This window comes from Myotis nattereri, assembly GCF_964212035.1.
Source record: "Myotis nattereri genome assembly, chromosome: 16".
Lineage (NCBI taxonomy): Eukaryota > Metazoa > Chordata > Mammalia > Chiroptera > Vespertilionidae > Myotis > Myotis nattereri.
Genome location: NC_138091.1, coordinates 41135621 through 41149171, shown reverse-complemented (window position 1 = coordinate 41149171; position 13551 = coordinate 41135621). Strand labels below are relative to the sequence as shown.

Sequence of the window (13551 nt, the reverse complement as noted above, 5' to 3'; positions counted from 1 at the left end):
AAAACTGAAGTTTTAGGGAAAGTTTAGAAGTGGGTAAAGGCTTTACTTTTTACTTTATTGCCTGCTTTAATCCTATTCTGTTAGGATAATCCTAAGAGGAACCTGGAGAAGCTTTGCAGCCCCTCACCACCACTGCGACCCTAACTTAAGTTCCCTCTCCCTTCTTTTCCCAAACAACCCCTCAAGCTTTTAGAGCAGCGGTTGGTAACTTGAGGGGTGGGGTAGTTAGAGGCTTCTTCGAAAAGACTGTGGATAACTTTCCCTTTCAAAAACTGGGCACAGACCGACACAACCTTTCGCATAGAACTTCAGGAGCTCGCGTTCCACTTGACTTCCCGCTCTAGAACTTAAGGATGAGGTAGGCTTGCAGGTGAGCAGAAAGAGAGGGAAAAGTGAGCAACAATCTAGGACCGTTTCCTCTCCAGCTAACATTCCTCTGCCCCAGTCCCGCTCCTACCGCCTCCGCTGCCAGAGGCGGCCCTAGTCTCCGCTCCAACTATTCCAACCATCCTGGGAAGGGTGGGGCGCGCGGCTCCTGGGTCCCCCTTGGTTGCCCACCCCCCCATCATCGGTTTTCCCTTCTGCCCCGGTCCCTCCTTTTCTGGGACGGGGCCAGCCAATGGGCGACGAGACTCCCGGGTTTGGCGTGGGAGCGGGGGAGCTCAGAGATCCCCCGCCCCACAGTTCTGGCCACAGTCCCGGGGCGCACGGACGTGGCTAGAGTTTCCTCCGCTCTCCGATCGCTCTCGCTCTCCTCCCCCCTCCCGCTCTTCCTCCTCTCCCGGTCTCCTACTCCAGCTTCAGCTCCACCCGGCCGGCCCCGCACGGCTCCGGGTAGCCATGGAGGACACCCAGCTCCATATCATCGAACAGCCGCTTTCCGGGTACCCTGACGCCGAGGACCCGGCGTCCTCCCTCATGCAGGCGCCGGCGGCGGAGGAGCCGTCGGGGGCCGGCTCCGAGGAGCTGATCAAGTCAGACCAGGTGAACGGCGTGCTGGTACTGAGCCTTCTGGACAAAATCATCGGCGCCGTCGACCAGATCCAGCTGACCCAAGCCCAGCTGGAGGAGCGGCAGGCGGAGATGGAGGGCGCCGTGCAGAGCATCCAGGGCGAGCTGAGCAAGCTGGGCAAGGCGCACGCCACCACCAGCAACACGGTGAGCAAGCTGCTGGAGAAGGTGCGCAAGGTCAGCGTCAACGTGAAGACCGTGCGCGGCAGCCTGGAGCGCCAGGCCGGCCAGATCAAGAAGCTGGAGGTCAACGAGGCCGAGCTGCTGCGACGCCGCAACTTTAAAGTTATGATCTACCAGGTGAGCTGGCGGGCCGACCTGCCCACAACTCCGTGCCCGGCCCGTGGTCTCAGGCCGGGGCTGGGGGTGGGGGACCTGCCCGCGGCGCAGCGCGGCTCTTCCCCGCCAGCCTGTCCGCTAGCCTGTCCGGGCCCCGGGACCAACCCTCCTGCGGACAAGCGCAGCTGGGGTGGGGTGGAGTGGGGTGGGGTGGGGTGAGCAGCGGATTCCTGGAGCAGCAGAGGGGCGCACTCTGTACCCCGCATCTCCTCACCAAGCCCCCTCCCTCCCGTGTCAGACACACAGTGGAACCGAGTTAGGGGGCTGGCCTCGGGGACACGGCCCCCGGCAGACAGCTCCTAAGTGGGCTCGGTCAGCAGCCTTTCTGCGCCGAGAAGTTGGGGGGAAGCCGTGGGTGCCTGGCGGCTTTGGGGACCCGCTGTAAACGGACACTGGCGGCGCGGCCCGAGTCTGGGGCCTCAGGCGCTGCCCGCCCGATATAGCGGGTGATTCAGGGCCCAGGCACGCACCGGCGGGGGCTGCGCCAGGCGAGGCCGCCACAGCCTGCACCGCCCCGCGGACCCCGCGCCCCCGCCCCAGCTCTGGCGGCCTACCCGGTCTCCCCGGTGCTACCTGCCCCTGGCTTCCCTGCACTTTCAGGGCCCTGGGGACACGCTATGCGCGGCGCGTCCGCACCCCGGGCCCGCTGGACGCAGGCAGGCTGGAGCGGGGGCGGGTGGGGGAGGGCGGGAGGGGCCCGTGGCGGGAGCGGACAGCCCCCGCGGGTCGGGCAGCCTGGGCGCCGTGAATCACCTCGCATACCTGCGGGGGCGGCGGGGGAGCGGGTGCGCTGGCTGCCGGAGGCTGGCGGGCCCCAGGCTCCGCCCAGGCCGCTGGCGGCTGCCAGTGCACCTCTCTCCCCATTCCTCCGGTCAGGATGAAAATGTAGTTTTTTAGTATCTTAACCCCAAATAAACCTGCCCCTTCTACCCCCCCTCCTAAATCCCATTAAGGTGGGCCTCCGCTGAGGGCTTGGTGATCTTTGCTTGGGTGGGAATGTGCCCAGCCTCACCTCCTCTCCGCTCCCCGCAGGCCTGGTTGATGTTCCTACCCCAAGGAGGTGAGATCATGGGGCGTGAGGGGTGGGGGAGAGGAGGGGTAATTCTATCAAAGGGAGTGGAAAGGAAAGGAAGACTAGATTTCCCACACTCCCTAGGTGAGGACACCCCTGTCAGGGAGCTTTGTTTTCACTGAGGACTCTCGGCCCGGTCACCTGGCTTCTGAGTGACCATCTGGGATGCCATGGGGTCCTAGGGTTGGTCTCACTAGAAGGAGCTAAGAAAGATGCAGATTGGGACAAGCAGTTTGCAGACACTGTTTGGAGCAGCTGGGAGATGGGTGAGCTGGCACTTATCTGAGGAGGGGGTGGTAGGACAGAGGCAGAAGTAGCACCCCTACCCCTCTGCCCAGGGACTCCTCCCAATAGGCACTTGACCTTTAAAAAGCTTTGCTTCTCCCCAAACAGCACTATCTGATAGAAAATGCTTGCTCAGAGTTGTTTCCATTTGATCTGTTTGGAGGGAGCAGAATGGGTGTGTGTGTGTGTGTGTGTGTGTGTGTGTGTGTGTGTGTGATTTTTAAAGAGATCTACATAGCACTGAGGAGCTTCAAGGGACAGAGAACAAGACAGGGGAGCCCACCAGCTTTAGGTAGAGGTAGAGGGTTGCATGGAGAGCTGAATAGGTGACCCGTCTCACTTTAAATAGCCTGAGCTGTAGAACTTGGGGAAATTCTTGGTTGGCATAAACCTTCCTATGTTAAAGATGGAGATTCTGAGAGGATGGGTATGGAGGGAGAAAGACGTCCTTGCAAAGGCCAGTAGCATCCCTCTGTTACCCCCTCTCAGCAGTTGGCAGGGATCTGTGGCTGTATATGGTGTGTCTCAGGGTGGCTTTGACTGCATCTGTACTAACCCAGGGCCAGCAGGGAACAGGGAGTTGAGTAGCAGGAATAGCTTAAGCTGAGCACCTCGGGCCCCCTAAATGTCAGGGGAAATAACTAAGAACTAAAGTGGTCCCCATTCTGAGAGGAGCTGAGAGATAAGGAAAAGATTCCAGCAATAGGGTGGGGCTCAGGGAAGCAGAACTTCCCTGAGCTGTAGAACAGATGTTCTAGGTGGGGGCGAGCGGGTGGGGTACTCCCATGCTGGAGGAAGGCAGAGGCTACTCCTCCCAGAGGTCTCCAGGCCTGGGAAGAGAATGAGGTAAAAATAGCTCTGCGCCTTGGCAGACCTAATAGGGAAGATAGGGGGCGGCAACATTTATGGTAAAATCAGGCTGTTGGGGTAGGATGCTTGGTTTGGAGAAAGGCCTCCCAGGATTGTGTGAGTTCTCCAGCGTGGGAACAGGAGGAGATTCAGTATTCCCCACTGCCAACGTAGGGAGGTGAAGATATGGCAAGGGGAGCAGGGTGGAGGGAAGCCTGAAAGGGTGGGACGGTCCCAGCTGTGGGATCAGGTCATCTGGCCTCTCACACCTCCTTCCTGGGGCATAAAGGAGGGAATCCCTTGCCTGGCCCTACCCTAGATTCAGGGAACTATTAAGTTTGATGATGACATCACAGGTTAAGTTTGCATTTGTGTACACAACACACATACAATTCAGCCCCTCTCTGGCATTCCCCTGTCTGCACTGAAACAAAAAGTGGCAGTTTGGCATCCCATCCTAGCTAGGCAACAGTTAGTGAATGAAAGAAGTGAATTCTACTAGTAGTTTAGGGTCAGTGGATTGAGAACTGCTGGGAGGATCAGGCAGATTGTGGGCACCATGCAAACAGGAGGAGCTGTGATCATTAAAGAGCCAATTCTCTGAGACAACAATTTGGATATTATTAGAGTTCTTTTAGAATCCAGAAAGGGAATAAATGTTTTTTGGAGCAGTTTTGATGAGGCAGTTAGTGACCTACACATGGACCCCTCAGACCTGCTCCAAGTGCTTGAGGTTAAGACAAGGAAGCATTTAAAGGATCAAGCAGATCATGGACATTAAAGGGGAGGACACCTAGGCTGGAATGAGGGCTTGGTGACTTCTGCCCAAATCCTAACCCAACCTATAGCTTCTTCCTGGGCCCAAGGCAAATCAAGGCTACTTCGTTCCAGAACCCAAAACATTTTTAAATGTTTTTATTGATTTTAGAGAGAGAGGAAGGGAGAGGGAATGAGATCTAGAAACATCGATGAGAGAGAAACATCAACATTGATTGGCTGCCTCCTGCACGCCCCCCTGCTGGGGATCAAGCCTGCAACCCAGGCATGTGCCATGACCAGGAATCCAATTGGCGACCTCTTGGTGCATGGGTCAACGCTCAACCACTGAGCCGCATGGGCCGGGCCAGAACCCCAAAACTTTGTAAAAAATATTCCCAACTTGGGGTTCTGGTCCTTCTAAGCCTAGTGGCCATGGAGAGACTGCTTATCATCATTTTCCTCCAAAAAACCGAGTTTGGGTTGTTTTTCCTGGTCACTGGATCGAAAGCAGGGAGGGCACTTTTAGGGGTATTTCTAAGACTAAAGAAAATCATGCTCCTTGCTCTAATTTTTTTTTTTTTTAAATAAAGTCTGACCATTGTAAAGGTCAGAATCAAGAAGTGGGGGAGATGGCACAGGGTGGGCAACTGGTAGGGCAAGGAGGATTATTGTTGCTAAGCAAGCAAGCAACCTCAGAGATGAGTGGTGGCTTGTTCTATTTTAAAAAATCATACCATAGTGACTGTTCATCATCTTGTCATGAGAGATTTTTTGAGCTGGAAGATGCTTCAGAGATAATCAACTGCAGTTTCTTCCTTTTGTAGCGGAGGAAGCTGAGGCCCAGAAAGGGGAAGTCACTTGCCTATTGTCACTCGAGTGATTGGGGGCGAGGGGTCAAAGCTGAAACCAGAACCCAGGTGTACCCCCCTTCTGCTACACTTTCTGCTCCCCACCTCCCCCTTCCATTCCTGGCCTCTGCAGCAGAAACCGGAGTGGAGGGTAGCCCTAACAGAGGGTTAGTTCTGGCTCCTTCGTTCTCTGAGGGAGCTAGCTTAACAGTCCGGGCACTGCGGCTGCTTTGTGTGTTTGTGTGTGCAGTGGTGGCTAACAGTGGCTAAGGTTGGTGGCCTTTAGCTGCTCAGCCTCACAGTGCTGAAGAAGAGGCAAGGTGTGATCACCTGGCCCAGTGATGGTGGGAGCGGGTGTGGGGAGAAGAGCAGGTATAAGCTTCCTGGAGCTCTCTGGCCAGTGTGGGTGTCTCCTGGCACGGCCCCTGCATCTGTCTCCTCAGTCTCCCTGCCACTCCAGCCTTCTCCCTGCACCCCACAGGGCAGGTTGGCACCTGCTGCCTTGTGTTTTTGTGGCTGCAGGCCATCACTCAGCTCTGTTGTCACCGGAGACTGTAGTGACCCCAACGGTCCCTTTCCCCGACTTCTCCTGATTGTCCAAAGAAAAAGTGGTGGCTCAACCCTTCAGGAGGGAGAATTGGGAGCTGCCGCTGGGTACCCCAGAATGTAGGCCCACCTGTCATAAAAATAGCTTTTTTTTTTTTATCCTAATTTCTCTATGCATCTTGGTAGCCCAAGCATGGGTGGCGGGAAGGGTGACAAGAGAGGCAGGAGGGAAGGACATGGCCAAAAGGAAATAGTCAGGATGTCCCTCTTCCATGCCTCTCCCTCTCCTTGTCCGGGGCGGCACCCTGTGCCCGCCCTGCCCAGGGGAATAATGAGAACTGGAATCAGCAGTGTCTGGCTCTGAAGACAGTGAAGTTGTTCGCCTTCTCTTTTACTCATTGGAGCCTCCCCAGTTAGAATCCAACAACTGGCCTCTTAGAAAGCTCCTACTCCCAGCAGCCTCTTTCCCTCCATCACTCCAACCTGGTAGGGACAGAAGGTAGGAGGCCAAGGACAGGGCTGGGGAAGATTCTAGAGGGAAGAAGGGAGGGGGTTCCATTTAAATTGTGTTTATTAATTCATGGGTCTGAGTTTGTTCCACCCCATCAGCCCCAGGGCCCTGTTGATGAAGCATTTAAAATGTGGTTTCTTTCCATCCTAATACATTGTGTACTCCCTTCCCCACCCTACTCACCCTTCCCAACTCTGCATGCTCACCAAGGCCTTTCTCTCAACCCTCTCCACACCCGTTCCAAACTCTGTTTAAACCCCTTTTCCTCACCTTAGCCCAAGAAGAAGCTGAATGCACCCTCTGACCTGGTCACACCCAAGATCGTGCCTTTTGACCTTCTGCCTGAGACTGAGCCCTTTGACCTGAAGCCTGATACAGTACCTGAGCTCCCACCCTTTGACCAGACGCCTAGGGCACTGCCCTATTACCCAGATCCTGAGCCTCTGCCCACCCCAAAGGAGCCGACAGCCGGTGGGGGCGCTTAGGGTCTCCTGGGCCCCATGGGGCTGTGGGCATGGGGTGTAGCTATAGTCCACCATCAGCTCACCACTTAGCCGTGGTCAGTGCGGGATGGTCGGCCTCATCCAAGCCACTGCTCCGTGTTGGGTGGGTGATGGGTATTAGGAAATGCTCTTGCATTAGGCAGAGTTCAGGCGAATGTGGTGTGTGCAATGGGGTGGGAGGTGAAGGGAAGGGGCCCTCCTCTCCTTGGTTTCTTTCTTCATAGTGACACTCCAGGCACCATACTTGAGCTGCACCCAATGCTGCCCTGCATGACATTGCATGAAAACGAGCCATGGCTTCAGATTCTCCCTTCCCATACCCCTTCTGCCTCCTCCTCAGGGCCAGGCCAGTTTGGCTCAAAGCCTCTTTAAAGAGAGCCCTCATGAGGCCCAGGCCTGGGGTCTGTTCTGTGCCTTCCCCACCCCCTCCCCCGACTCCACCCCCATGTAGCTGGGGAAAACATTTACACTTATTTTTTCCAGTTAAAAAAAAATGTTTTGCAAAGAGATCCCTTATGTTTGCCAGATCCTGCCTTGGGTGGGGCACTCAAAAGCTGCCAACTCGGAGAGGCCGGAAGGGGGTACATTTTAACTGGCTCTGGCTTGGCTCTTCTGGCCTCCCTATAGCACAGTGTTTCCCAACTTTTCTTCTTTTTCATAATCATCCCCCTGAGGAGTCCTTTTAGACGTTTCCCCCCTAATTGTCCCCTCCCCCATGACATTTTAATCTTACAGTTATACTATGTATCTGCTTATGTACTGGGGCTCTTTGGAGCACCTCAAACCATTACAATATCTAAAATCTCCCCTCAATCCCCAAGAATCAATTTCTATCTTCTTGGGGACAATATCACTCCTGTTGACAATATCACACTGTGGCAGAAAGGAAGGACCCTCTGATTTCGGTTTCTCTTACTCCCTTGTCTTGGCAGTCTAAAGCAGAGTGCCTGAATTTTAAAGACCTGGCCTTTCCTTCACCTCTTCCCCAGTCTGCGCCTTCTTCTAACACCCTCTCTGAACAGATCCTAGGTCTCTGAATTATCTTCCCAAAGTCTTCTCTGGCCATTCCCAGACAGAGCTGGGGACAGAGCTGGTTCACTCTAAATCAAGAAAAGCTCTTATGACATTACCCCTTCTCCCTGACAAATGTGAAGTGCCTGGCCAAGGACCAGACACATATTAGGTGCTCAATTAAATTATACTTTCTTCCTAAGCCAGAGGATCTTAAGTTTATACAGCAGGGTTGGGGAGTGGTGTGGGAGGGGCTGGAAGCTTCTCTGGGGCTCCTCTAAATTCATCCTGGACTGGTGCCTTTCTGGGTTGGGGAGCTGTGTGTGTTTGGTGGGGGGCGGAAGAAGCTGTGCATGCTTTTGTTCAGACCTGGTCATTAAAGGTAACTCTGGAAACCAAGCCTGTTGGGAGTGGTGGTTTTGTTTAATAAAAAAAACGTGAAAACAGAACAAGTGGAGCCTTCCCTCCTTGCCACCCCCTAAGGCCCCTCCTTTAGTTCAGGAGCTGTGCCAGGGAAGTAGGGGTGGGACAAGGTTGCCTGGCCTGTGTCCCCAGGGTGGGGGGGAGGGGCTTTTGGATTGTGTTTATGGTTGTTGTAGCAACAGGCAGATTGGGTGGGCCCAAGATAGCACTCCAAGGCTATGAGTCATAGAGGAAACCTGGCTTGGAAAGGGGAAGAAAAGAGAAAATCCATTAATGGAGGGGAAAAGCTAAAGTCATGGCGGTATACCCTCTCCAGAACCAACCTACTGGTTGTTCAGGAATTTGGGTCAAGTTGTTTCTTCCCCTAGTAGCTCCTGCCTTCTACCAAGAAGGGCAGCTCCTCTGGTGGAAGCCATCATTCTGGGGGAAACCTACAATGAATGTGCTTATATTCCCAGGTACTGGGAGAGATGCCCCCAAATCCAGAAATAAACCTCCCCTCACTGGGATTGCTCCCTGATGTTGTATTTGAGCCCTTTCATCAGGTATTAGGAAGATGGGATTGGCTACAAGAAGCCTGCAACTCTCTCCCCAGCCCTGTTCACTTCCAAGCTCAGTTGGCAAAGACCTTTATCTAGGAAGCCAGAGGCCAGGAAAACCAGCCAGCTCAGCCTTTAGGGGGTGGGGTGGGGCGGGGGGAATCAGGAATGCTGGGAGTGGGGCAGGGAGACAATGTGGATTTGTTTTCCAGCAGCTGGGACTGTTTCCTGACTATTCCCCGCCCATCACTCTTAATCCTTCTGAGCCCATCCACATTGTCTGAGCTTAGTGAAAGGAGGGGTTAACCTCCACCCTTTGGTGTCACGCATGTGGGTTTTTATTCTGGGAGGCTGTAAAGGAGAGATCAGAAATGAAATTTTTTTTGGATACAAGACTGCAGGTAAGTTCTGGGTGGAGATAGATGAAGAGGCAGTGGAGAGTTAGATCCTAGAGAGGCCTAAAATGCTGTGAAAGAGAGGACTCAGTAGTAGACAGGGAGAACTAATGGTTAAAGGAGACCCAAGGACTACAACTGGAACTAAGGGAACGCTGGGAGGTTGGGACCCTCCTATACGCAGAACATGGAAAACACCCCCTTCAATGCCTCTGTAAGTGGGAAAAGGCAGAGGGATGAGCAAAATAAAGTAGGATGCCCATAACAGTACTAAGCCAGCTATGGCAAGTAGAGACTACAAGTCCCAGCATTCCCGGTGCCCAGGTCATCTTGCCTGCTGGGAGGTGTAGTCAAGTAATGAGAGCTTGAGATAGCTTGATGCCCAGAAGAGCTGGTGCCCAGTTTGGGAGAAGGGGTGGAGCCAGCATTCCCTAGCTGTCCCTGCTAATGCTATTGACAGGGAGGGAAGGAAGTTGGGAGGGGTGTTCCTAGTTTTCAGTGGAAACCAGGAAACTGGGGGGATTCGGATGAGAGGGAAAAGGAAAGAGGTTGAGAGCTGGGGAAGGAATGTCTGTAGCAGGTGGTGCAGAGATACCAAGTGGCCAATGTATGTGTTTGTGTGTTTCTGAGAGGGCTCAGCTCATGTTGCCTCATTTTTCTCAGTTGGGATTTTCTTACAATTCTGGGAAACGATCTTCAGAAAACCCTCTAGAAATACTGTCTCTCATTCCTTTGTCTGAAGTCTCTAGTCTAGAGAGTCTGCACCAAAGAGGAGACGCTGGTTATGTTCTGGGTTATGCCTCCTTTCCCTTTCTATGCTCAGCCTCCCACGCCTTCTGGTGTGATCCTGGGATTGTGAAACGTTGGCCCAGAGTCAGGATCTTGGAAAATCTTCCCAGAATGGAAGACAGTGCTGATGCTAGGTCCTCCGAGAGGAAAAGGGAATAACTGGCTCTGAACTTCAGGGTCTCAGGGAATGTGGGACCACCATCCTACTTGAGCTCCAATCTGGAGGGAAAAGCAAAAATGGAAAAGTAATCCCTCTCTTCCATTCCAAAGCAGGGAAGTCAGACCAGAAGAGAGATACGTGCTGGGGTAAAAACATGCCCTTGGCTGCCAGCCAACTGTTTCTTCTTTCTTCCCTGAATTTCCACATGGGGGAAAAATGCACTGGTGGAGCCAAACAGTATGAGGAGGTCAAGGGGGTGGGGGTGGGGGGTTAGGACATGGGCCTTCTCCCCTAAGACTTGTTCTGAAATTATTTGAAATCTGGAAAACGCACTCCCTTGACCTTGCCTTCAAGCTACCTTACGTGGGGGCAGCCTGATATTGGCTGTGTGTTCATCTCCCCTCCCTGAACCCTCAACCTGAAGAAACAGTTCTCAAACCCCTTTGCTTTTAGGCCTGGCTCGGGCAATGTGTGACTTAGTGCACCAGGGGGCGCTCTGCCCATTTCCAAAGTTCAGTTGTGTTCACATGGCAAGGCATGGTTTATTGTTGTAAGAAGCGTGAACATAGGTACTAGGACAGAGTTGGGGGGGCCGCAGAGATTTTTAACCGAAAAGCAATGACACGACACGCCAATCTCCGACCCGAAGCTCTTTTCCCTCCTTGCCCTAGCATCCATTCGACACATTTCTGGGGTGCAAACGAGGCCAGGCTCTGGGGATACAATGCCAAACCAAACAAGTCCAGGTCGATGGCAGGGGTACCACGCACGCTCCAGGATCCCCGCCACCCTGCCTCGGGTTCACCCAGCGCCCTCCCTCCCCAAGTCCCCGCTCAGCCCCACTCATCTCTTCCCCTCTGCTCTCCCGATAGGATGAAGTGAAGCTCCCGGCCAAACTGAGCATCAGTAAGTCGCTGAAAGAGTCAGAGACAATGCCGGAGAAGGAGGGCGACGAGCTGGGCGAGCAGCCCGAGGAGGACGCGGCGATCGAGCTGTCCTCGGACGAGGCGGTGGAGGTGGAGGAGGTCATCGAGGAGTCGCGCGCGGAGCGCATCAAGCGCAGCGGCATGCGGCGCGTGGACGACTTCAAGAAGGCCTTCTCCAAGGAGAAGATGGAGAAGACCAAGGTGCGGACCCGGGAGAACCTGGAGAAGACGCGCATCAAGACCAAGGAGAACCTGGAGAAGACGCGGCACACGCTGGAGAAGCGCATGAACAAGCTGGGCACGCGCCTGGTCCCCACCGAGCGCCGGGAGAAGCTCAAGACCTCCCGCGACAAGCTGCGCAAGTCCTTCACCCCCGACCACGTGGTCTACGCGCGCTCCAAGACGGCCGTCTACAAGGTGCCGCCCTTCACCTTCCACGTCAAGAAGATCCGCGAGGGCGAGGTGGAGGTGCTGAAGGCCACCGAGATGGTGGAGGTGGGCAACGACGACGAGGAGGGCGGCGCGGAGAGGGGCGAGGCCCTCGACCTGCTGCGCGGGAGCAGCCCCGACGTGCACACGCTGCTGGAGATCACGGAGGAGTCGGACGCCGTGCTGGTGGACAAGAGCGACAGCGACTGAGGGGGAGGCCCTCCCGCCCCCCCCCCTTCCTGCCCCCACCCTGATTTCTTTCCCTCTTGAACTTTCTCTTTCGCATTCTTTCTCGGCCCCAAGCCGGGCTGACGTATTTCTAAATTGAGAACACCTTCCCCTCCAGAAAGCACCTTTCAAGTCTTACAGCTGTCACTGAGATGGGAGCGGGAGGCAGCCTCCACAGAGAACAGCCCCCACTGGGGCATCGTCTGGGTGGGAATGGAAAGGGCAGTGACCCATGTGCTGGCTGTGCAAGTTGGGGATCCTACCCTTTGCATAGTCGGCCCCCAATGGGGCAGTCTGCCTTCCCCCTACCGCCCCCTCACACACCCAGCTGCTGTCATTCCTGCTCACTGAGCTCTTCTTTCTTATCCTGATCCCTGGAGGCTTCAAAGCCGAAATTAACATAATAGCAAAGAGTGAATCCCCAAGGAGACCTTTGCCCACGTGGGAGGGCCCATACTGGAAGGACTTGAAAGCAGCTTTTGGGAGAACGTGGGCTGTGAAGGATTGAGGGCAGAGTGAGCCAGGAACCTGGATGAAGGTCTCGCACAGTCTGCAAAGGGTCCCAACATGAAAGGCTGGAGCCCAGCAGAACCCTGGGGGAGCAGGGGTGGAGGTGGGCACACTTACATGTTGATGCATCTGCACACAGGAACTCGTGGCTATGGCTTTGGGAAGGAGAATAGGAAATAGTAGAAGTTGGAAATGGCTGAAGAGAGGAGCATTTGCCTCATTTGCAGCATGAGAGACACGGGACAAGAATCCTATCTTACTGGGGTTCTCAGAAGACGGCAGGACCATTTGAGGATAAGGAAGGATGATTAGAAAGCAATGATCCAAATAGAGAAGTAAGCCTCACCTCATTCCTCAACTGGGATCTGAGTGGTTCCCCAGGAGCAGTCCATTTTTCAAAGCCCAGAAAATTAGGGTCCCAGAAGGGGACAGCACCAGGCAGTGGAGAGCTGGGAGTTATGGGGTGAGGCGGGTGGGAAGGGAGGGCAGACTAGAAAGAGATCAGAGTGCTAATGGCCAGGCCGCCAAACAGAGCCGGAGGGGAAGTGAGGAGAGTATCATGACTGTGTAAGGAGCAACCCAGCCTTGCCTGACTCCTTCTCAAGATCCTTCCCTAGAACTAGTGTAAGAGCAGCAGGACTCGCCAAGACCTCCTTGCCCGTTTGGGTTCCTCTCCTGAATCTTTGGGGGTGAGAGGGTCGTTGCTGCCAGGTTCTCCTCAGGTTACTGAAGTCCCAGTAAAGGGGGTTGTCAGAAGCAAGGACAACTTCCCTCCCCTGCAAGTCACTTGTGGCATGGCTCACAAGTTCCCCTAAGAAGAGGCCGGAAGCCCTGGCCAGTTTGGCTCAGTGAATAGAGCATTGGCCTGCGGACTGAAGGGTCCCGGGTTCGATTTGAGTCAAGGGCACGTACCTTGGTTGCAGGTTCCTCCTCAGCCAGGTCCCTGGTCGGGGCTTGTGCAGGAGGCAACAAATCAATGTGATTCTCTCACATTTATGTTTCTCTCTGTCTTTCCGTCCCTCTTCCACTCTCTCTAAAAATCAATGGGAAAATATCCTCAGGTGAGGATTAACAAAGAAGAGGCTGAAGGATTCCTCCTCCTGGCCTTATCTTCCCTGCTCTGCTTTTTAGAATCGCAGCTAATTGCTTTAAGGGGTGGAGGGAGGGAGGGAACCTGGGGACAAACCTTTTTTACAATACAAAGCTTTGCTTCCCCCTCCCCTTTTCTTGGATCCCTTCTCTCTTGGGAATGCTGGAGACGGGTCAGCTGAGGGAGGATGGGGATTGGGACAAGGTTCCTAGGTGCTGAGGGCCGAAGGGGCCTGAGTTGTGGGCAGACGCAGTTTCCTGCTGGCTCTGGGGAGTCTCTCATGTCGCTGTGTCCTGGTGAGCAGCCCGACCAATAAACCTGCTTTTCT

At 54.5% G+C, this 13551-nt stretch overlaps 1 protein-coding gene across 1 annotated transcript; it reads left to right on the top strand.

The window, feature by feature from the left end:
* The first annotated feature begins 686 nt into the window (after positions 1-686).
* On the top strand, positions 687-13551 carry CAVIN1 (caveolae associated protein 1). Its single transcript, XM_081109443.1, has 2 exons — positions 687-1311; positions 10913-13551. The coding sequence occupies exons 1-2, from the start codon at positions 841-843 to the stop codon at positions 11603-11605; spliced, it is 1164 nt and encodes a 387-aa protein (XP_080965569.1). The 5' UTR covers positions 687-840; the 3' UTR covers positions 11606-13551.